The 23,878-nt window shown below is 40.8% G+C and overlaps 1 protein-coding gene across 1 annotated transcript in view; it reads left to right on the plus strand.

Annotated features, from left to right (window-relative positions):
* FBLN5 (fibulin 5) overlaps positions 1 to 22,788 on the plus strand; it is a 44,736-nt gene extending 21,948 nt beyond the window's left edge. The window contains exons 5-11 of the mRNA XM_061359903.1: positions 9,226 to 9,348; positions 12,095 to 12,211; positions 13,590 to 13,709; positions 16,511 to 16,633; positions 17,170 to 17,296; positions 19,711 to 19,906; positions 21,916 to 22,788. Coding sequence (XP_061215887.1) covers positions 9,226 to 9,348; positions 12,095 to 12,211; positions 13,590 to 13,709; positions 16,511 to 16,633; positions 17,170 to 17,296; positions 19,711 to 19,906; positions 21,916 to 22,077 — 968 coding nt within the window. The 3' untranslated portion in view covers positions 22,078 to 22,788. The remainder of the gene's footprint in view (positions 1 to 9,225; positions 9,349 to 12,094; positions 12,212 to 13,589; positions 13,710 to 16,510; positions 16,634 to 17,169; positions 17,297 to 19,710; positions 19,907 to 21,915) is intronic.
* Positions 22,789 to 23,878: the final 1,090 nt, after the last annotated feature.

The raw sequence follows: 23,878 nt of genomic DNA on the forward strand, positions 1-23,878 counted from the left end.
ACTATGCACTTACCTGCATGGCTGTCCTATAAATCTCAATCAAAAAAGCAGGACTAGGACTGTGCTGAAAGAGTGAAGTCCTTTCACAGTTTAGCTGTTGTTTATCATCATCTTTGAGTAATATCCAAAGTGTGCTAGCTAAGGAACAGCTCAGATAGCTGGCAGGAGATCCAGAACCTGTGACACATGTTGAGCAATATTCATACCAGGGAGAAGGAGCAGGATTACGTATTGATGCCTCACACTATTTAGTATCCACTTTCAGGGTGACCATCTGTGTGAAAAAAACACTTTAATCCTTATCTAACCATCAACCAATAACATAATGTATATGGGATGCAGATGCAAAATGAATTCAGCAATCAACAGCCAGTCCTCAGACACTGAAATATGCAATTAAACAGGTGTTTAGGGAGTTGGTCTTGGATTGTGTCCATGCTCAGCAGGGTCAGCTGTCCTTGGAAAAAAACACTGACCCCACACAGCAGTAGTTTGAATTTGGCTTCAGTCTGCACTTTAGGAATGTGGCATTGTTATTTCTCCCCTTTTCTTATCAAATGTAATTATCTTGAGAAAAAAAAAAAAGGTTTGAGAAAACATGTGATTTCACTGAGTAAAAATCTACTACTGAGGAAATTATTTCTCAGTGTCCAAATAAGGAGTGGGGGAGAAGTTTGGAGAAAGTGCTCTGTTCCAAGTAATCTTGGAACTGATACCATGTTACTGAGCTCGGATGTTTAGTCCTGGCCTGCAATTATCCCCATAAAAAATAGACATCCAATCTTTGTATAATTGTAAAGTGGAGCCCTGAGGGTTATAAATGACTGAACGAGCTTCACTGTTTGAGCAGATTTTGGAGCAAGCTTGCAGCCTTGAACCTCTCTGCAAGAGCTTTGCATCTTGAGAGTTGGGTGAGCTCCTGAGTTTCTGATGATACGACAGCAGCACTAAAATATAGACAGGTTAAAATAGAGAAGTAGGGCCCCCAAATCACCCCCACCATCTAGCAGAAAGGAGAAGAAGACTTTCCATGGCAAACTGTTTTTGATCTGCAAGACTCGTGCTGTCACAACTGTCAAATTAATCTTCAGCCTTACTGGGTTGAACCCCATGGTGCTAATTGCTCTCAAATAATCATGATGGCAAAAACATACCCACTTTTTCAATGGTTGATCCAAAGAAGGAAATGCAGCCATACCTGCTACTGTGACCCACAGAAATTTGTGGCATGATTATCAGAATTCATTACTTATGAAAGGAAGTCATGCATACTAAATATGTTCCAAAAAGAACAAAATGTAACAGTCCATCTGCGAAACAGTGCACATTGCCAAAATTGTATCGTCTTGGAAATCTGCTGTCCACATTGGCTTTCCCCTTGAATACAGAATCCAAGCAAAGTTTGTCTTCTAATCGCCAAAGCCTCCAAGAATTTGGTTCTAGGTCAGAGATGATAACTCCACATCTTTCCATGATAGCCCTCTGCTAGGGGCGTTAGCACCTTCTCAGCCAGCAGGGAAAGGAGCTGTCATGGGGGGAGTGGAATGGTCACAGCACCCTAAGCATGGACCACACCTATGAAAGAATAAGTGTAGTCACAGATCCCACAGCTTTCAACACCAGTGGATGGACTTAAGAAGTCAGCAGTCTCCCTTGTTCCTGAAGTGGCAGGTGCAAATCATCTCCTTGAGATGGAGCTTCTTTGGTAATCTTTCCACATGCATTTACTCTGTCATGTGCTATGTAACCATAAATACCAAAATCAAACTCACCACAATATTTATTTAACTTTTGGCTTTCTTTTGAAAGTAGCTTTTTGTTCAGAAAGTCTCTTCCTAAAGGACTCTGATATTGTCTCTGAACTGATCTTAAGGCCTTTGTTTCCTTCTGTGTTCTTCAATCCATAAAGTCCTGTTTATGTGCAAAGTCCTGTTTTTCTAAGCACAAGAAAGGTACAGAGTGTCTTTGCTTACGGTATTTGAACCTCACCTTCCAGTGGGCATCTCCTTCCACGGTATTTGAAACTCACCTTCCAGTGGGCATCTCCTTCCAGTTCCCAAGCACCTCTGCTGGTTCTCCTCTTGTCTGCTGTCTTTCTTCCATGGTTTTCCACCTCTTAAAGTCGCTTAGCTTGTCAAACAACCACCACTTCTCTTAACCTGCAGTTTAGTCCTCTCTGGGCTCTTTAATTCAACAGATTGTCTGTGGATCTTGGATTCTTGAAGATTCTTGAAGAACTTGGATTCTTCATCTTTATCTTGCTTCATGCTTTATGAAGATGGAATCATTCTCTGTGTCCTAAAAGAAAGGTGGTTGGCATGCCCAACATCTTTAGGCTGATGACTGAACATATTCTAGCATAACAAAGTTACCAACATTTTCTGAATTTTCCACATATTTCAGCAGTTACTGCAAACATTAGAGGTATAATATCTTTCACTAAAAATCATATCTATTGATAAAAGCACAAACAAAAAAGTGAAAAATTGCACATATGTACATTTACATCTTTACAAAAGAGAAAGCATTTGGCAGAAACTTACAAATTCCTATCCCCATTTTCAGTAGTTTCACTGGCCAAGAGACATCTCCCAGTGGACACCACTTCCAGACACCACTTAGACCCTGTAATCCTTATTTTTTATGACACAGGCCATAGAACCATGCCCAGCAACTGGTGTTTCAAGCACACAGTTTTTTGTTATAGCATATTTCAAAGAAGAAATACCATTCAGGCATAAGGCCCTAAAGTAGGGGAACATCTACTATGAGCTTTATTACTTGTTTTTCAGATGCTTATCAGTAGTACTATTAGAGTTTGTGCCTTATTTTAATTTTGAATTTGTTTGAATTTGTCTTCTAAACTCTGAATTCCATCTCCTCATCTTTTGCTAGCTTTAGTGACCATCTCCAGCAAAAAACTTTGTTTTCATAAAGGTGTTTATAGATCACAGGAAATATACCTTGAACTTTTTCTTAGGCAAATTACTAAATGGAGCATTGTCTTGCTCTGAGACAAACTTCTGTGTCTTGGAATTACTCTTTGCAGATTTTCTGATCTCTTTGCAATATTGCTTTTTGAAGTGTTGACACCAGAAATGTATTTCAGTGATTATTTTACTAATGCAATATACAGTAGCAATTTCCGGTGTCTACTCGGTGTTCTCACATTTATGCTTGTCCTTTCAGCAACACTGCGTCAGAAAAAGTTCATGTTCAAGTGATTATCTTTAGTGTCTCCAGAGTTATTTCAATGACCAACATTTTTTACTTTTGATATCAGACCTTGCATTTGTATGCCTTGAAATGCACTTTCAAGTGTGCCCACCATGCTTAGAAAACTGCTTTCATGTGAGAGTTGCATCTCTTTTCACTTCTTGCCTCTACCAGCTTGTGATCCTCTGCATTTTACGAATGTGGAAAACAGTGGACCAAAACAAGATCCTCAGGATCCTGTAGAGACTCACAGCATGGTTCCACATTTATGATTCTCTCCTGAGATTTCTGGTCTCCTCATTTCAGTCTCTTTCTTTTGAGCAGTACTGAACAGTCTAGTCTTGATTCAGTGGATTGCTGTTCTTTTTGTGCTGTGTTTTCTTGCAATATTATTGATACAGATGAGAGTGGCCTCAGTTCTGCTTTCTTTGTGGACTTGAGTCAGTATAAATGATCACTAAGTCTTCTGGCAGGAATTAGCCTCCCTGGTGAGATATGCTGTTGTGCTGCAGTTTGGCATCTAGGTTTTCTTTCCAACTATATTAACATGCTGCCCCATTTTTATGTATGTATGACTCTTAATTTTTTTTCAGTTATTATTACAAATTAAATAAATGAATGAGATAAATAAAGTAATTAAATAAAATAAATGAATTAAAAATTTCTTTCATTGTTCCATAATGTGGCTAAATTCTAAAGAATCCATGAAGATTACTGCTAGCTTTTACAGAGCCAGTCATTTGCATGCTAAAAACAATTAGTTCATTTATTTATTTTGACATTGTAAATGATATCTATCCAGTCACCAGGCATGCTGCCATCCATTAAAAATACAATCTGTACCAATAAAAACAAATCATCAGCACATCACATCCCACAAAAGGCAGCCAGTCAGCCAGAAACATAAAAAACCCACTTTCTCCACCCTTACAATCCCCAGATGAATCCTCATTGCCCCAGCCATCTCACCTCTGTCAAAATGTCAAGTAAACAGATCACACCCCAGGGTTGCTACACCAAACCACCACAGCCATAAATTTTTAAGGCAGATGCACTGAACTAAGAGAGAGGGATGTGGTCAATTTTGGTGGATTGAGGCTCAGGCTCTTGCAGCAAGGGCTTCCTGACAGATGTATATGGAGATACCACCTACCTATTCTCTCATTCATCCAGTAAACCAACGATCTTTAAAACTTGTGACTTCAACCATGAGGCTCTGCATTCATTCTAGGTGGCATTTCTTAGGAGGCAGAGAAGAGGTCTGGATGGGCTGTGTGGTTGCTCTCAGCATTCCTTTGAGAAGTAACAAAGAGAATTGTTCCCACTTCAGGTAAAATTTTAATTTCAGACTGGACTTCTGCCTGAACTTCTGCCCTTGGAATTAGCTGTGGGAGCATTAATGTGAACGGAGCGACTGGAAGGATGGATGTCTGAAAGTGGATGACTGCTGGTTTGACATCACACAGCATAATCAAGAGCCAAGATATCCAGGGCCAGCGCTGGCCATGGACTCTTTGACAAGAGAAGTTTTGAACAGTGATCCATCCTGGCCTGCCTTGGTTTTCTATTGTAGTTTAAGTGCTGAACAGCAGCACTCTCAAAGTCAGGAACCTCTAAGAAGTCACTCAGAGTCACCTGGGAAAATTTGGACTCACGCAAAATGATTAGATATGATGATCTTAAACATCCTCTTAGTTTCGTATGTAATTTCACAGCAACAGTCCCAGTTCTGTCTATAGAGGTAAGAAGTGTGGTAGCTAGATAACATTTTCAATTTGCCACTGGTAGTGTCAATAATTCTGTTTCTGTTTCAGTAACCTCTGGAAACTAAGATTCGATGCACCATTAGGGTAAACCATTAACACTGGGAGTAGCATAGAGTTTAGCTGAAAGAGCCTTTGATGTCACTGAGGTCTCCTAGTAGAATATAATGCTTTCAGAATGATCATTAATCTTTACTTTAGATCTCAATAGCCAATGTAGAGGCTGCACAAAATTCCTGAAAAGGTCACATTTTTAAGTAATCATATAACAGCGGCTACATGAAAGACTACAAGTCAGAAATAGCTGTGACCTGTTCTTGCTGCTGTATTGTTGAGTGATTTCAGGCTAGTCTTTTCATTCCTTAGCCTTGAATTTCCTTGTTAAAATCCAGGGACACTGATATTTACCAGCAAATGGGACATTGCAGTGTTTTGTAATACAGTTTGATTTGTATGAGGATTGGAAGGCTTCAAATAAAAATGGACTAACTGTGAACTCTCTCTTTATAGAAGAGGACAGGCCCTGCCATGAATAGTTTTAGATGCTAAACAGTGAGGTAGGCTTGACTACAAACAGAGATTCTGTTATCCTCATTTTTCAAATAGGAAGCAGGGAGGTGGAAGATGAAGAGAAAGTGTGAGTTCCCACAGAGTAAATTCTCAGCACTTAAGATACAGTGTGGTCACTGCTGCTGTGCTGGTTCTTTGTCCTGCACAGTAACTACCAGATCCTTTAGTTTGTTTTCACTGAGGACACCTACTTTATAATTGTGTCCTAGTTGACCTCATAGCAACTCTCCTTGTAGCCGCATACTGAGTAATCTAGCCAAAACCACAGAAGAGGTATTCATTAAAGCTAGCTGTTAGCAAAATCTAGACTTGCTCTTGGGATAAAGGTAATGTTTTCTAAGGATCTTGGCTATAAAAGGTACTAAAAGCAGGTTCAGTATAATGAACTCATCCGTGATGGGTGACATCATCTGATGCTTTCATGGTACTGATGTTAAAACCACCAAATATCACAACCTATTTGCACCCTGAATGGCGGGCAGTGGAGTTTCTAGATTTTCTTGCTAGCTTGCTTTGCTTTAGTAACTATTCTACTCTCCAGCTTATTAGACTTTGCTCTTGGGCTGACATGCCATTGTGGTATTTCTTTCTATGGTGAAGACTCCAACTCCAGTTATGCTGGGTCAGAGACACTCTTCCAGGCTTCAGAAAACTGCATCTCAGGGGCTGCTTTGCCACATGTTCTAATCCTTGTATTGAGTAGTTCTTACATTTATTTTTTATTACCTGAATTTGTCTTATCTGCTTTGAACATACAAAACTGATGACAATCTAGAATCGTGTACATTTAACATCACAGTCTTACACTAGTATTGCGTGTGACCCCCATCACAAGGGCAGAGGCAGAACTTTGAAGTGATATTACCAGAGCATTATCACACCTAAGATTTGTGTTCAAATGGGACAGAAATAAGCTGTGCAATCACAATAAGAAATGATTTACATATTATTGACTAGCTGTCAGATAGTTTCCACTTGCAATTTTCCACTCAACCAAAAATGCCCTGAGAGTGTTTTGATATAATTTCTATGCTGGCACTTAAGTATAGTGAATCCATTATAGGCAATCTCTCTAAGTTTTATAACTAGTTTTCTCCTCAGTGGAAATAATCTGGTTTTTGGTTTTTTTTCCTTTCCCTGTCAAATGTCTAGTTTTGACTCTATCAGCTATACCAGATTTACTGTATGCTGAACTGTGTAAATGAGCTGGGCAATGTTCCCTCTGTCTCCCAGTTCTGATATTCTTCAGGATGATACCTAATGGTTAACCAACGGTTGTACCAACATATTTTTTGGTTGCATTGGCTGAGTCTGTCAGCGTTTAATGGGACATCATGGTAAGGGGCAATCTTAGAGAAAGACAGAGACTGGTAATATGGAACTCGGTGTGTGCACGCAGGCCAAAACAAAAAGATTTGATACTACCAGTAAAGCAGTTTGTACCTGTTGGTTGCATTGAGCAACAGCGAAGTACTGTTCACTGTAAAGTGCAGGAATCAAGGTGTTTTACATAGAGAACTTCAGGTTGATCAGGTTTTCTAGGGACAGCAGAAACCCTTCAGGTAGCCCTGTTGTAAAAAATTCTGCATTCAAATGGAAGTATGTCTGCAATACCACTAGAGAAGCTGAAGACTGTGAGTAAGCAGAGAAATCTGATCAGTAGATAGCAAAGGAAAGATGATCAATGTTTTACTTTTCTGGAGTGATTTTACTGCTGCTCATGCAACTGCTACAAAGATGGCTCAGGAACAAAGCTGATCCCTTAGCCAGCCATTACTTTTGATGAAGGATGCATGTCGTACCCCTGCAAGAAAGATGCACCACGGAGCAGTAGAGGATCTATATTCTTCAAACATCATTGCTACCATATGTGGTGGTACTATCCTGACCTTCATTCTGTCTCCACTATGCTTCATCTGTTAATATTATTGGAAGCAGGGAGCATGGAAAATTAAAACCTCCTTTTTTAAGCTTGGGGTAGGTTCAAAACAGCAGAATTGGCCAGATCCCAAGGTCCAACTCCTAAAAGAATAAGCAAACATGACAAATAGAAAGATTTTTCATTTAGGAGAAAATAATGTCATTTTTGTTAAATTTATGGTTAGATAAAATCTGTGTTCAAATACTACCAATTATGTTATATGCTGTGTGAAGGGATCCAGAATTTTTAGCCCAATTGCAGAAGCAATAGCTGAACTGAATAGCATATATATATAACTACATAGTCTAGACTTGTTATCTTACCCCTTTTCCACTTCCCCCACTGTTCTGCCAACCTTCGTCTGGCCAATAAATACATGGGAACCGATTTCTGACAGAGTTAATTACTTCTAATTGTCCCAGTCTTGTTATCTTACCAGCTTTGACTCAACATAAATTGTTCTGGTACAGATGTTGGCAAGATAAGAACTCTCTCCATATATGTGATATATATGTATTTATTTATATATCTGAACATGTTAGATACGCTGCTGTGGTGGATTGGCTTAGTTATTTTAAGACTGCTGGGGACTCAGAGCTGCCTGACTGTGCTAGGTGCCTCAGGGCAGATATTGAGAGGCAGTTCCTGCCCTCTGCTGTCTACTCCAGCCCAGCACGTTTGTGAGATACTTTCAGTTGTGATCCAGCAAAGTCTGTGTTAATAAGAATGGGAGGGAGTGGTGGTGTGTGGTGATGGGGTGGTCAAGGGAGCAGCACAGTACTTCAGCAAAGGCCAGTGCACAGTATGCTGGAATAAAAAATAGTTTAGGTATCAATAAATAAAACATAGAAATCTGAGCTGGCTGAAAAAATGACACAATTTGTCTTTTGATATTTCCATTTCTGACATCTAGAGGCAAACCCAATGCCAGAAACATCAGGGAAGAGACTGAGCAAGGAGGGATTCAAATTGAACTTCTGACTCTGAAAGGCATTTTTAATCAGTTAGGTTCCAGGGTCCTGGCTTATATAAATGTAGGAATGCTATTCACCTCCCCTGCAAAAGAAAAAAGAAAAGAAAAAAAAAAAAAGCCCACAACAAACCACCCTGAGGCATTGTAATAAAACCCAAATACGTTACAAATATTAAAGATGGTTAAAAAAAATTAAAGAGTTTTATTGTCAGGAAATTGATTCCAGGGAAGTGTGTGGGGTTTTTTTTTTCTCAGGTGAAGGTTGATTTTGGTTGAACTTTCTGTCAGAAAAATTACAGTGAGATAATCTGCACTGGTAAGAGCAGGAAATAATTGTTTTTGTATGTCTGAATTGTGTTTGTACATCTCTCGAATTCCCATTCATCTCTAACTCCACAGTGGGGTTATATAGCCCTTTTAGCAGCCTTTCCCTAGGGCTGAACACTGCCATGTAGCATGGAAATCTCAGTTCAGTGACAAAGTTCGGTGTGGAAGTAATAAAAAGCTCAAGGTAATGCAATCCCTCTCTTGAGGAGCTCTGAGAAACTTTGAGACATCTGCAAAAGGGAGAGATTTGGTGAGCACTCTAAGTTCTCACCTCCCTCAGATATTTATTACTATGAATTTTACTTCAGGTCATGGTCATTCTTTCTGCTCCACCACACTTTGGTTCCTCGCTTGGGGCCAGTGTACACATTGTGAATGCAAGCCCTTTTACAGTGTGCACGGTCTTCTGTTGTTGCCATTTCTAACATTTTCTTGCTGTTATTTCTGTGTTGCAGATGTGGATGAATGCGCTTCAGATTCTCACCAATGTAACCCCACCCAGATCTGCATTAATACTGAGGGGGGCTATACCTGTTCCTGCACTGAAGGCTACTGGCTGTTAGAAGGCCAGTGTTTAGGTAAAAACCTCATGTGATATGCTATTTGAGCATCTGTGCATGTGTACCTATGAATAGCTGAAATAATGGCACTGAGTCTCTTTGTCAAGTACACGGTTAAACCTTCAGCTACGTGGAAACTGTCTTTCATCTTTGTAAGTGCCAATGGTATGCTTGGCAGAGACTCCCTTGTGGAACAAAAATGTAAATGCCATATGACTAACATCCATCTAACATGTGGGATTTTCATATTCCCAGTCTGAAGGATTCCCTTTCATATAAGATCCATCACAAACAAGTAGACAAAAAGATTTATTCTCTAACAGACCTGTCCTTTCCACATTGTGACAATGTGGACCCATAGGAATCAGTATCTGATACCAAGAAACAGACCAGTAAATCCCTAGATTCAACCAACCAAATCATTTGCTTTCAGGTGAGAAATGCCTCTGAGCTGAGTGCTGTTTTGGTAGCTTCCAACCAGTTTTATTTCGATTTATTATTTTCCTTGCAGCAGTGTCCTGTTCATACTTTTAGCTCATACCTGTTAAAAAAAAAAAGCCATCCCTCAATAACAGCACAGGAAAACCTTCCAGCTCCCGTTTCCTCCAGCCCATTCCCCTCACTTGACGTGCCCATGTGACGATGAAGTAGAAGTTAATTTTAGGTACACAGATAGGACCTAGGAGATAGGATACAACATTTTTTGGTAATGTTTGCTCATTAATATATCTTTCCCCATGGCACAGGCTGTTTGCCTGCCAGCTCCGTGGAGCTGGACTGTCATGCCACAACGCCTCCGCTGGAAGGAGAACGGGCTTTCCTTTCCCATTCATCCCTGGATCCTCTCCAGTTATTTTCCAACTTTCTCCTCTCAAGTACCAATTCCAGTGAAGGACTGACTCACGGCTGCTTTCCCAACTACTGCAAACAGCTGCTGTGTAGCTAATCTGGCAGGGACAGAGCTGAGCCTCATCCGAGCCAGGATCTGTGCAGCCATAGCCACTCTGGGGAGTCACTGTGTTGTAGTTCTCTTGGGATATGAAGTCTCCAACTCCCTTGCTTCTTAATCTCTGATAATTCTTCTTCTCTTGGGGAAGAAAGGTTTGTTCCAGGAGTTGTGCAGGTGTATGTGATGGGGTGGAGATGAGGGAGGGCAGGGAGTGGGATTCTGCTTTGCATCACCAGTTTTGTTACCCATTTGGTTCTCCCAGTTACAGCCTAAACAAAAGGGTTGTGTACAGCAGTTCAGGATTTAGACATCAATCTAAAGTACTTTACTGCTTGATGGATATACCAGAGAACTGAAATGGCTGTATTGCTGAACTGATTCAGGTATCTGCTTATGCTGTTTAAAAAAAGCAGTAATACCCCCCCCCAGTGCTGCTCACTTTAAACAATCCTGTGAGATTATTACAAGACCAAGCAAAGAGCTAAAAGCAAATTGTGTTTACAGTTGCTATGTTTTTCCCTAAGTGTCAGAAAATTCTGTTTTCCGTGCTTTCCACTGCCTTTGGAGAAGTGACTTTTGCTGGTGTAAAGCAGTAGGACACCATTTACTGTAATCAGAGGTTTTAGAGACAGACTTTTTTGGTGCACTGTTAATAAACCCCAGTTACAAAAAACTACACTTCTATCAGTTGTAATTATCCTGGTATCTACAGCAGTATCCACACAACCCACCCACAAATGCAGCCGTGTAAAAGTCCTTATCCTCAAAATGTAGCGCTCTTGAGATAACAGTCCTGCAAAAGCCAAAGTATGTATTTTGTGTAATCTATTGTATTGATGAAATAAGATATTAATTTACTTAAAACCCCATGTTACTTTTTTCAGGATTTAGGCCAAGCTTTTGCTGGCCTACATACCATACGTGACCCTGGACTTTAGGTTATCTTGCTATCTGACCAGAGATAATACACTTGTTTTTTTACTCCACAAACTTGACTTCAAAGCTTTGAGAATAACCATTACAAAAAATCTCCATAAATCAAAAGCCAATTGATACCAGAGGAAATTTAAAGCTTTGGAAAGGTCAGCTACTTCAGGTGTTTCATTCCAATTCTTACTCCAGGAGCTAAATTCTTCTAGCATTTACCATCACACATATTTTACACCATTTTCTTGCACTGTTAAGTAGTAGTTCCATGTATTGCTAATGCTGCAATTCAGCCCAAACTGCTATTTTGGCATTAAATGTACTGTTTATATTTTAGAGGCTGTATCTTGTCTGTTAAAAATGAATATAAAATATGAATGTGACTATTTGGAAAAAAGCCTTAAAGAATATCCTCTCTAAAAAAGCAGTATTTAGTAACAAATACTGCTTTCCTAGTGAGTAGCTTTGGTATTTGCAGAGGTAAAAAAGATTTCTATCTTGCTTCTGGCAAAACTTTGCTACAATGTTGGCTGTGCTTGTGCTGATGGCCTGTGCCAGCTGTCAGGTATGCTTCAAGGTGGCTGCTTAATGGGACTGATTCTTGGCTTCTGTGAGGTATCACATTAAGACGAAGATTACAGCAATGACACCTCATGGGGCATACTGATAGATGTCAGCTGTGGATAAAACACATTACTACATTCTTCTGGGTTGAGACGTATTTTGACTGACTCTGGGTCTGAACATCTAAAAGTTTGGCTGTTATATCCCTAACCAGTATGCTGGGTTATTTCTGTGTTATTGGTACTGTTGACTCGGTGTGTTTGCTGCTTTGTACCTGCATGTGAAAATGCAGGCAACTCTACTTTTCATCTTTCCCATCTATAGATATAGATGAATGTCGCTACGGCTACTGCCAGCAGCTGTGTGCCAATGTACCCGGTTCCTACTCCTGTACGTGCAACCCAGGCTTTACTCTTAATGATGATGGAAGATCATGCCAAGGTATGGTGAATGACTGAAATCTTTGGTTCCAACCCAGCAGCTCCCTTAAAACTCGCTTATGTTTTAGAATACAAGTAACCTTCCTAGCACTGTTTTGAAAACGTTAATGATTGTCAGCCTGAGATATTTCTGCAGCTTCACAGTACCTCGGAGAGGTACAGGTGCAACATGACTAATGTATGGAGAGAAATACGCGCAGGGACACAAACCCCCTAAAATCTAGAGTTACTTGTTTCACTGAAATTACCAAGAGTTTAAGCACTGATTTCATATCTAAAATCTGAGTCTATGTGACCCATCTGAGACAGGGAAACTCTGTCAGATCAGTAGATTAGATCTGAGTCTCCAAGTTCCAGACTTGGGTCCTGAGCATTGGACCACCTTTTGCTGTGATATGCTACCTCAACCGAAGTCATAGAATCTGTCACAGAATCATAGTATCAACTAGGTTGGAAAAGACCTTTTAAGATCAGCACATCCAGCCTCTGCCCCAGGCCTGACCACTAAACCATGCCTCATGTACATGGGTTTTGAACACTTCCCTGGGCAGCCTGTTCCAATGCCTGACCATCCTTTTGGTGAATAAATTTTTCTTAATACCCGATCTAGATCTCCCCTGATGCAGCTTGAGGCTGTTACCTCTTCACCAATCGCTCATTCCTTGGGAGAAGAGATGAGCAACTTCCTTGCTCCATTCTCCTGTCAGGGAGTTGTAGAGTGGTAAGGCCCTCCCTGAGTCTTCTCTTCACCAGATTAAACAACCCCAGTTCTCTCAGCCACTCGTCATAAGCCATGTCCTCTAGTTCCTTCACCAGTTTCATTTCCCTTTTCTGGAAGTCAACACAATTTCTTTGTAAAGCCTGTCCCTAGCTAAGCAAGGACCGTCTTCCCACATGCTGTGGGAAATGGTCTCTGCTAATGATGAACTGCTAATGAGAAGCTGCTCATGTCCTAAAATGAGGAAAAAAAAAAAAAATGTTTTGTGTTAGTCCTAGGTTTCCTTGAGGACTGTTCCTTATTGCATTTTCTTCTTCAGGAATATCCTGCTGCATTTTTTCTTAGGTCTGTTATGACAAATCAGTTCAATGGCTTTAAAATTGCAGGATAACGGCAGAAGCATTTGTAATAAATATTTCATCCACATCTTCCATGTCTTTTTTTTATTGGAGACATTCCCCATTTCCAGGCATGCTGTGTTTCCAACATGCTATTTCCAGGCATCAGCCTGAATCCCAATAAACGATGCTGACTCGGTTGTATTTTTTCAGAACAAATCATTCTTACTGTACAGCTAATCTCTTTGAAATTTTTACAGTAATGAGTTAAAAATAGAGTTTGGGGTGAAGTCAGTGATACATTGGGCGTTGGTTTTCCATAGATGTGAACGAATGCACAAGTGAAAACCCTTGCACTCAGAACTGCGTCAATACCTATGGCTCTTTTCTTTGCCGCTGTGAACCTGGCTATGAACTGGAAGCTGATGGAGTTAACTGCAGTGGTAACTATCTTTAGTTATTTATTGTTTTGGTTTCTTTAATTCTGTGAAGTTTTCTTCTTCCAGTGTACTGTTTTGTACATGCTTTTTTACCCTGGTCCATGGTTAGCACCAGGACTGCTGCAACTCTTACGATCTTCTTTCTAGTTAAAGCACACATCAAATACCCAGAAAAGCACAACAGAGGAGGGCTGTAAAAGGTTTTAAAGAAATAAGCTGCATATTAAAAAGCTCCAAGATAACAGCATGACATAAGAAAATGCTTTGTAATGCTGAACAGGAAAATTTATTAGAGCAAGTAAAGGCATAGTCTTAGAACATTCTTCCATGGTTAAATGGTTTGTATAAACCACTTTTCCACTTGTCTGTTGTATTCCTCTTGCTCTCATGACTGCACTTCTGCCTGAAACCTCCCTCAGAAGTCCTGTATGGCTCTGACTACGCTTCAGAAACAATATATATTTTCTCAGTGCAGCTATTGCTAATCTGTTCATCACATAGCAGAAGAAACTGTGCTCATGTCACTGTACTTTTTCTCCCTTTTTTTTTGTTTTTATTGCTTTATTTTAACTGAAGGCAAAACTTATTTCTTAGCTTAATGTTCCCACAGCCTGATAAAATTAGAGAATTCAGCCAATATTTCTTTGGAAGGAAAAGCACACTGGAAAATACTTGTTTTTTTAATTACAGTAAACAGATGTAACATGCCATTTCTGAGAAAGAAGGACATGTAATATGCAGTATGTGTGTAGATTAGTGTTTCTAAAGTGTTTTTTCCCTGCAAGCATCCTTATTGTAAGGGAAAGAACCAAGAGTTAAATCTATACAGGGTCTTCTAAATTTAACATTTGGAGCTGCAACACCTAACTTGAATTTTCTGCTTTCTAATGGAGTTTCTCCTTCTAAGTTAGACTCCTGCATCTTTTTATGTGCTCCTGAGCTAGCTGGGGACCTGAATGAGTGAAGATTAATGCAATGGCACATAAACACCGCCAGTGCAAAATGCTAACAGAAGAGGTGGTGCTTGAGTCTCATTCATGTCTGAGAGTTAAGATAGCAAAAGGGGCTTTCCACCACCCAGATTTAGAGCAGAAAACCTTTTCTTGACAATTTTGTGCAAGAAAATGCTTGTCAAAGCAGGTCAAATTTTTCTGGATTAGCTGCTTTCACTTCACAAGCAATCACTAGACATTGCTGGTGCTCACGAAGGGAATGGCTGGTTAGGAGGACACTCCTATGAGACATCTTGGATCCAGATGTACTTCAACAGCTGCTGGATTACTCCACGGCAGCTAGGTTAGCTGAAGGTGGGAGGTGTCCCTGCCCCAGTTGAAGGGGAGAGGCAGAGATTTCAACCTGGCTTTCAAAACACTGGCAGTATTTTCTAGTCACAGGGGTCTTGCATGTGCGTTAGATGTGCTCTGAAATGCCTACCATCTTGTCCTCTGCAGATAGTCAGCAGAATGGCAAAAAGTGTTTAGGGACAGTAAAGGTGTGCCTGCCTTGTGTGGGCTCAGTGGCAGAAATGTAGGACCCTTGGGGATTTAAGTCCCTCCAGCACCTCCAGGTGAGCTCAGGTTGCATGAATTCGATGTGCTGGAGGTGTGGGCTTGGACACCTGGAGGGTGTGGGTGATATCTCGGTCGCTTTATGGACTCAGCCCTCAGTCCATGTTTTGTTAGGAAGGTGGGTTTTTATCAGCAAACTCACTTGGCCAAGTCACACAATAACAGGACTATGTAGGTGTAGAATTCCTTTCATCTGTCTTTTGATAATGTGGCTACAGCCATAAAGCCACTTTAACATATTTGGACTTCAAATACTTTCCAGTCCATCTGCACAAAACACTGAAAGTGGATAAATGGACTGAGCCCAATTTAGAAGAAAGGGAAATTCAGTCTGAAGAGTAAAAGTGGTTTGCCTGGGAGAGTCAACATGTTAGAGCTGGGAATAAGAACTTGGGAGTTCCTGGCTGGGGCTTTGGCCTTTGTTTCTTTCTTCCCCTGAACAGGGAAATAAGGAAATGATTAACTGCAGCCTCCCTCAGTCTAGTGCCTTTGCATGTGTTTTCCCTTCAGTCAGCCATGCCTCCATGTGCAGCTCTGAAGTTCCTATTTCTCACTTAAGTGCAGCTCTGCAGACTAAAATGACTGATCAATTAATGAGTGCAAGGGGAAAAGAGCACAGTTTCTGCTTTCAATTAAAGATTTGACAGACTGCTTAGCTTCCTGGGTATCTGGGAGATGGCTGAGCCTTCCAGTAGGTCTGGCCCAAGCAGGGATGAGCTCTGTAGTCTTGCTGGAATGCCTTGGAAGTAACTGGCTAGAGGCTAAGAAATATAAAACAGCCGGGGCTGGCTGCAGGACTTCTGCTGGGACCCATGTGGCCCTGGGAAAGGGAAGTTTGCTGTCCAGAAAAAAAGAGGGGGAAAGAAAGCAAAGAAAACCATTGCCAAGTCTCTCCTTTCAAATTACAGTTGCAGCTTTGTTGTTGGAGTGGCTCTATCTCTGACGTAAAACAGAACTGAAAACCTGGCCAACTGCTGACAGGTATTCGAAAACAAAAATAAATAAATAAAATGCATTGTGTTCAGCAGCAGTTTTGATTTCCTGAGGAAAAAAAGTGTTTAACCATGAACTTGTTGCATAGCATTTTGCTAGGCTGCTCCAAAGCTCTAGGGAGCTGGAGGGTGCCCATCACCTCCAGCTGGAGTGATGGGCACCTAGTCTGGATGGCCACCTGCCTGTGGGACTGCTCCTTTGACTGTAAAGCCAAAGACACTAAATTTTGTTTTACCACTGCAGACATGGACGAATGCAGCTTCTCAGAGTTCCTCTGCCAGCATGAATGTGTGAATGGGCCTGGTTCTTACTACTGTATCTGTCCTTCGGGCTATAATTTGCTTGATGATAACAGAAGCTGCCAAGGTAAGAACATTCCTGCACTGATTAAAACCCAAGGGGACCAGAAAATAGTTCTGTGTCTGGAAAGGTTTTCAAGAATTGAGATGCTTTGTCTTGGCACTGCGCAGTGAAATACTCGTAGGGGCCAATTATGTAATTCTGGTAAGAATGTTGTCACGTGAATAGTCCCGCTGAGGTGAATTGGTTCGTTGGTGTAAGACTTTACTGACTAGGAACAGCTACATGGGAAAGCCCTCAGATGCATTCCTCTCTGCTGCACGTCTCTCTTTAGTTTTCCCATTCTCTAAGGTCAGAGAGCTTGAGCAGCCAATTTCTTTCCTATTTTTGCAGCGGTCAGCATATGGGAGCTCTCCAACAGCAGAAATGAATGGAGTAAAAACTGATCTTAAAACAGGGGCCAGTTAACAAAAGACCACTTCTCATGGTGCAAGAGTGTTAGGAATTTTGGGGCAACCCCTTAAGATGGAAACAGCCTTGTAAGAGTGGTGTCTTGCGCGTATTTTGCTGATTTACCGTTTCTCTTGTTTCTGGTGTTTTAGATATCAATGAATGTGAAACCAGAAATTTTACCTGCACTCCGCAGCAAACATGTTTCAATATCCCAGGAGAATATAAATGTTTAGACCCAGTACGATGTGAGGATCCTTATATCCAGATTAATGAGAAGTGAGTAACGAACCCACAGCCACAAAAGCAAATTCTCTCTGTGTGAAACATATCTAGAGTGAACCAGACAGGCTGCATTTTCATAACACAGCCATGAAATGGGTCTAGAAAGCTATGTGTACATGCTGTTGCTGCATTTACCATTGATAAGCTTTGTAAATATAAGAAATTGCAGTTTGTTACCAGATCACCAGGTGGGATATGATATGATGCTCAGATGTGTGGGCAGTTAGACTGGAATAACACTTATCAGGGAGTAGAGAAAACAGCAAGGTTTGCAATGTAATAAGACATTTACTTATATTACTGACTTCATATATGCTCAAATTCAGTCTGTTTATTAATATGTATATTTCCTGTAAATATGAACTAGCTTATGTCTGGGAAGTAATTTAAAACATTAGATGACAGTTATACCAGAACACAGGTAGTTTCCTAGTGCTTAAAGGTTAGAGATGCTGAAAAGTCCATAGACTGATTTGCCTTGTGCAGAAATCTAGTATGTCTGGGTAGGCTGTTAGCACTGTTACTGCCTACATTTGGAATTATTTGAGCAATCAAAAAAGAAACCCCACATTTCCAAAAATTGCCTGTTTCTTTTACATTTTTGTAGATGTTTTTCTGGGGCTCAAAATATTTCAGCTCCAGACATGTCTGTATATTGCAGCCCATAGTATTTTGCCCATAATATTTCACTCATAGTGTTTGGGGGTTGGAACTAGGTGATCTTAAGGTCCTTTCCAACCCTAACTATTCTATGATTCTATGATCTGAACTGGATTTTTAAACATCTGAAATCTCTGTATAGGTTGCCAGGTTGGAGGGGGCCTTAAGTAACCTGGTCTAGTGGAAGGTGTTCCTGCCTGTGGCAAGGGGGTTGGAACTAGGGGATCTTTAAGGTCCCTTCCACCTAAAAAACATTCTATATTCTGCAGTCTTATGATCTAAAACTCCCCAGAGCCCAACTATAGAGTCCTCACAGGTCAGCTTGCATTAGAACTCTTGATCTCTGAGCTTTGTATTTGGTGGCCTTGGCTGGTGCCTAGGTGTGACAGTATTTAATTTGTGGCATCTGTCTAGAAGTGGTCAGTATAAAAGCCATGTGAATTCCTTGCATCTGTGTTTTCTGTGGAAGGAATTGGGTGTTTGTAATGCCAGGAGCCTTCTTATGGTGATCGTGCCAGATGAACTGTCTTAAACTGGTGTCAGTAGTGGAGGTAATAGAAAAAATAAGCACAAAGACACAACTCTCTTCCAGTAAATTCCCCAGCATGGCCTTTATAACGTGACATCCTGCCTCACAACTTTACTAGAGTTTTCTGAAGAGATCAGCAGTATGTGGCTAGGGCACATGGGCTGATGCAGTCTCCTTGGTTTCAGAGAGCCTCACATAATCTTATGGAAATTAAGCAGCCATAAGGAAGGGAGTAGTCCCTGGCACAAAGAATAAGAGGTTAAAAGAGAAAAAGTAAATACAGTATTAAATTGTCAACTTTCACAGTGAAGTTCTGCAGGAGTTTGAGCTGGACCTACTCTGCAAAACATTTGTAAGCAAGGATAAATCATAAGATGGACAAAGTCTGCAGGACTACCTGAGGACAGTAGAGAAAAGTGGTGGTCAAAAAAGAAGTGCAGAAGGAGCCTTAATGACTTTGCAATAACAGTAGCAGATGAAATTCAGTGTAGATGAATGTAACCCCAAATTAAATAAAAAGCACTGATCTGATCATAATCCACCCAAACTGAGATTACTTACCTAATGATCTGAAAAGCAATCTGAATTTGAGCTGTTAATAGGTAGATAATGTCCTTAGAGCACACGCCATTGTGTACCCATATCTTCAAGACTGTGCAGTTCCTTCTCTTCCTTGAAAAAGAAATGTAACTGGACAAAAGTTCATGAAGAGCAGTGAGGATGATCAGAAGTATGAAATAACTTCCTTGTTAAGACTCTTCAGCCATGAGCAGGGTCAAATATGAAACCCTGAGTTGTGTGAGGAGGATGAGCAGGGGTCGCCTGGCTGCTCCCTCTGGAAGCATCAAAGCCAGCAAGGGGCAGTGCAGAGAGGTGAAGGGGGGCTGTGGAGCTCCTGGCTGCAGATGGCAAGCATTCATGTGGGTGTAAGGGGAAGCTGGACAAGCTGATGTATAAGAATGTTGTCTCTAAGGAGACAAAGGATGCCAAGATATTTCGGCCTAGAAGACAAGCAAAATAAGGCAGGGATATAGGTGGGTCAGAATAGCAACAGAGAGAATACAAAAAGTAAGAAAATTCATTACAAGTTTCACTGATTCTTTTTTTTCTGGTCAACAACATTATTTGTTTATTTATTTAAGCAGCTGTATTTGCATTAAAGAATCAAATATTACAGCAGTTTTTAACCTCTGATGACAATCCTATCTCTAACAATTAGCCGCTGCATGTGTCCAGCTGAAAACGCCGGTTGCAGAGATCAGCCATTCACCATCTTGTACAGAGTGATGGATATGGTGTCCGGGCGGTCTGTGCCTTCTGACATTTTTCAGATGCAAGCAACAACTCGCTACCCTGGAGCCTACTATATCTTCCAAATCAAATCAGGGAATGAGGGCAGGGAGTTCTACATGCGGGTAAGTCTGGTGCTCAGTGGGAGAAAACACTGAGTTAACGTCTCGTGAGCTGAATATCCTCATAGCAGAACTTACTTTTAATGAATATTGTTTGAAGATTGAGTATGAAACACTTTCACATGCAGACATGTGAAGAGTGAGCTGATCTGCAGAGGCTGCTGGCTCCTTCAGGACTGTAACTGACTCAAGGCAAACACACTTTTTTTTTGAGACATTAGGTTCAGGAAAACCCAAGGCTTTACCCATGTCTAAGAAAAGCTCAGAGCTCCCATGCTGAAGAGAAACTATGTGCCAAACCTTTTATATTTGATGGACAATCAGTAACTGTCACTGAATCAGCTTCTCTTGTTTGCTGTATTAAACTCTTCATTGGGAATTGGAAAAAAATAACAATCACAAAGTAAAGAAGCAACCAAACGAAAAAAACAACCAAACAACCCCCCCCCCCCCCCACCAAACCTCAGCCTTTATCTCAGTAACTGATTTTCTGGGTTCTTTTCTTTCATTTGTTATGTATTTTTTTCACTGAGAATACACATTTTATGTATTTATTGTTAGAGGAATACACAACTACTTTTTTCTTTAATCTGAATTTTCCTCAGAAGACATCTCTGTTGTCCAGTCATGTTTACTGCACCTCTGATGTGTAGGGACAATGGGAAGCATCTGCACAGAATGAGGCAGAGACACCAGCAACGGTGACATTCAAAAGGTTGATTTTTAACCCTAGGCAAAACCTGCCTTTGATATTCACATTAAGTAATATTCAGCAGCTATTGATACTTCCCGTTGCCCACAGAAATCAATAGTGTGATAGATTCCATTTTCTCACAGGAGCCTCAGATTCTCACTGGAAAAAGAGGAAAATATTTCAAAATACCGGAATGACAAGTGGTCCCAGAATGATCATTTACATCTCACAAGAGCTTTCTTGTTGCAAAGCCACTACTGATGCCACCAGCCTTTCCCATTCATCTGGGTTGACCCACTAGATGCTAAGGCTCCAGCGATCAGTATCACTGCTCAAGTTGCTTGTTTTCTTCATTTATCACACCACCGTTTATTTGTCACCTAAGCCACTCCGTTCGCACAAGCTACCCCTCCCCTGGCAGCAGCTTCTTTCTCCGCTCAGGTCGTAGCCAGCAGGTGGTGCCCAGTCGTTGTTTCGTTGCTTTGGGAAGAGGGAAAGGCGGGGCAAGGGCAAAAGCCCGGACCCTGCGCCCGGCGGCTGAGGCACTGGGGGCCGTCCAGCTTCCCACAGCTTTGTTGGGCTTCTCTGATCAGAGATAACACAAATTGCTCAGTTTAGTGATAAAACAGGTAACTCTTTTTGTACATAAGTTTCTGCCAGAAAAAAATAAACAAAATGCATTTGGTCTTAACATCAGAAGCTCTGATTCTTAAATGTTCATAATCCACTTTCTGGCCAAATATTTCAAAGGTCTGCTTCCACTTACTACAGACAGATTTTTCTGAACTGCCTTCACATACTTAAAGCTCTCTTCAGAGGGTAAGGTTTTGTGATGTTAATATATACAATTATATAACAAACCCTGATCCTGTTCACAGGACCATCTATTCTTTGAGTTTGAGACCTGTTAACATAAGCCCTTCTTGGTGTTCACTGCGTCAAAATAATAATGTTCTTTACATCAAACAAAATATCTTCTCTCCTTCCCCCCCCCCCCCCAAAAAAAAAAAGGTGTCAGTACATGTTTATACCCTAAATCCCTGTTTTCATCTTTTCCCTTTTGGACAACAGCAAATTTCTATGTTCAATAGCTCCTTTTGTATTCAGGGCTCCCAAAGGCTCTACAAACTGTGGAAGGTGATAGTTCATACAAAACAGTGAAATGGAGCCAAGTTTTGAAGTCAAGCTATCTCTCCCCTGAATTTCAGTGGCTTCAAACAATGCAACAGGAGCCATTTATTTTGACTCCTTGAAGACTGGAGTGAGGCAATAGCAAATAACAGGCAATCTTACCTGCTTTCTCTTGTTTTGTGCACAGCAAACAGGACCAATCAGTGCTACTCTGGTGATGACTCGCCCTGTGAAGGGCCCCCGTACTATTGAGTTGGACTTGGAAATGATCACTGTTAACACCGTCATCAACTTCAGAGGAAGCTCTGTCATCCGACTGAGGATATACGTATCACAATACTCCTTCTAAACCCTGAGTTCATGCTCTGAAAACATTAAAATAAGAGACGGCTCTTCCCCTGCAGAACTCTCCTCAGAAGCCAGTACGTATAGCAGCTCCAAAACAAATCAGTACTTCTACAGACCCGTGACCTATGCCTGCCTGAGGAGTGAGGCCTTTTCATGCACAGCCCCTACCAGGCTGCAGATATCCGAAGATGTATTGTCAGCAGATCCCATATGATTCTCTATGTGGTCATACGTTTTAAGGAGTCTTCTTTCCATTGTAAACACTGCTAGGGTATGAGTCTTATATTTCAAAGATTGTGAACCTTTGTAGCTCCAAGGCTGCTTGGCAAAAAGCACCAAAGAAACTGAGGAAAAAGCTGGCTTTTGCAATCTTGCTTTTTATTATTATTATTATTATAAATGGAAAGCAGACAAAAAAAGCACAAAAAAGAAACAAAAAGTCACTTATTGAAACAAAGGATCTCAGAAGTGCTAACTTACCTTCCCAACTATCGCTGGAATTATCAGTCAGGCACTTTGTCTCAATTCACCCTGCGTTTCTCTTAGTCTCTCCTGTTTTTTCTTTGATTCCATTTTATAGTTAAAACTCATTGTAAATTCATTCCAAAATACATGTTTTACTATGTAATCTTCTACTTTCCAGCAAGGTGTCACATGTTTGGGTTCCTTCCTGTATTAAATCTTTCTATATATATCAGAGTTCATAGAAATCACTGGATGGTATGTTTTACAATATTTAGGATGCTATGCTCATTTTCACCCAGGCTTCTTAATATAGGCCTCCACTGCCAGAACAGTGTCCAGGATCTTTAGAGCAGATAAACCCCAGAACTTTATTTTCCTGTTTTCCTGAGTTTGGTAGTTGCAGACAGTTTGTAATGGTTATAAGGTAGCAATACTAACTTTGTAGTTGAGGTTACAACTAATCTCCTGTTCAAAGACCACTCAGGTCAGGCGGTCCAAATTCCTTCAGAAAAAATTGTTATGTTCGTGTGCAGTCTCCCTCCTGCATTCCTAACACTGGGGAGAATAAACTGAAAAGGGCTTGGACCAGTCTTACCGTTCATGCATCTGCCACAAAGCAGACCCCAGTATACAAGTACCCAGACCTCAAATGAAGGGATCCCACAGTTTCTGTAGGCAATGTCTTTCTCAGGTATAACTGCTGTAACCAGTAGAAAGTTTCTCCTAAAGTCTAATCAGAATCTCTGCTGTTGTAACCTAAATCCATTGCTTTTTAGCCTACTTCCAGTAGAAACAGAGAACAGTTTATCTTCCCCTTTGCCGATGTCTTTAACGTGTCTAAAGGCTGTTGTCATGTCTCCCCTCAGACTGTTCCTCTCTAGTCTAAACAAAACCAATTCCTTTGGTCTTTCCTCATACATCACATTTTCTGGACCTTTGATCATTCGTGTTGCTCTCATCTGGATTCTCTCCAGTTGGTTCACATCTTTCTTGAAATGCAGTGCCCAAAACTGTGAAAAGTATTCCAGCTGAGGCCTCACAGTGCTAAGCTAAATCTATATATATGTTCAGGAGTTTGAAAAAAACCTAAATAAAAATTGTATAGTTTAGAGATATAATGCTTATCTTGTTGAAGCCACTGGCAGTTTGGTCTTTTCTTTTAGTAGGGATGAGGGTTCATATGCCTGGTTCTTACATTTCTCTGAAACAAGCTCGTCTGCTTTTCCCCTTGCTACTTTCCTTCTTGCCTTATTTGCCCCCTAGCATTGCCATGGCAGGAAAGATGATAACCTGTGCTTTGTCTTTTGAGGAGCTGGAATTGCATAATGCTACTTGGT

Source organism: Neopsephotus bourkii, unplaced genomic scaffold (assembly GCF_033783945.1).
Source record: "Neopsephotus bourkii isolate Nb327-2 ecotype Australia unplaced genomic scaffold, CSIRO-AGI_Nbou_v1 NB_998, whole genome shotgun sequence".
In the NCBI taxonomy this organism is placed as follows: domain Eukaryota; kingdom Metazoa; phylum Chordata; class Aves; order Psittaciformes; family Psittacidae; genus Neopsephotus; species Neopsephotus bourkii.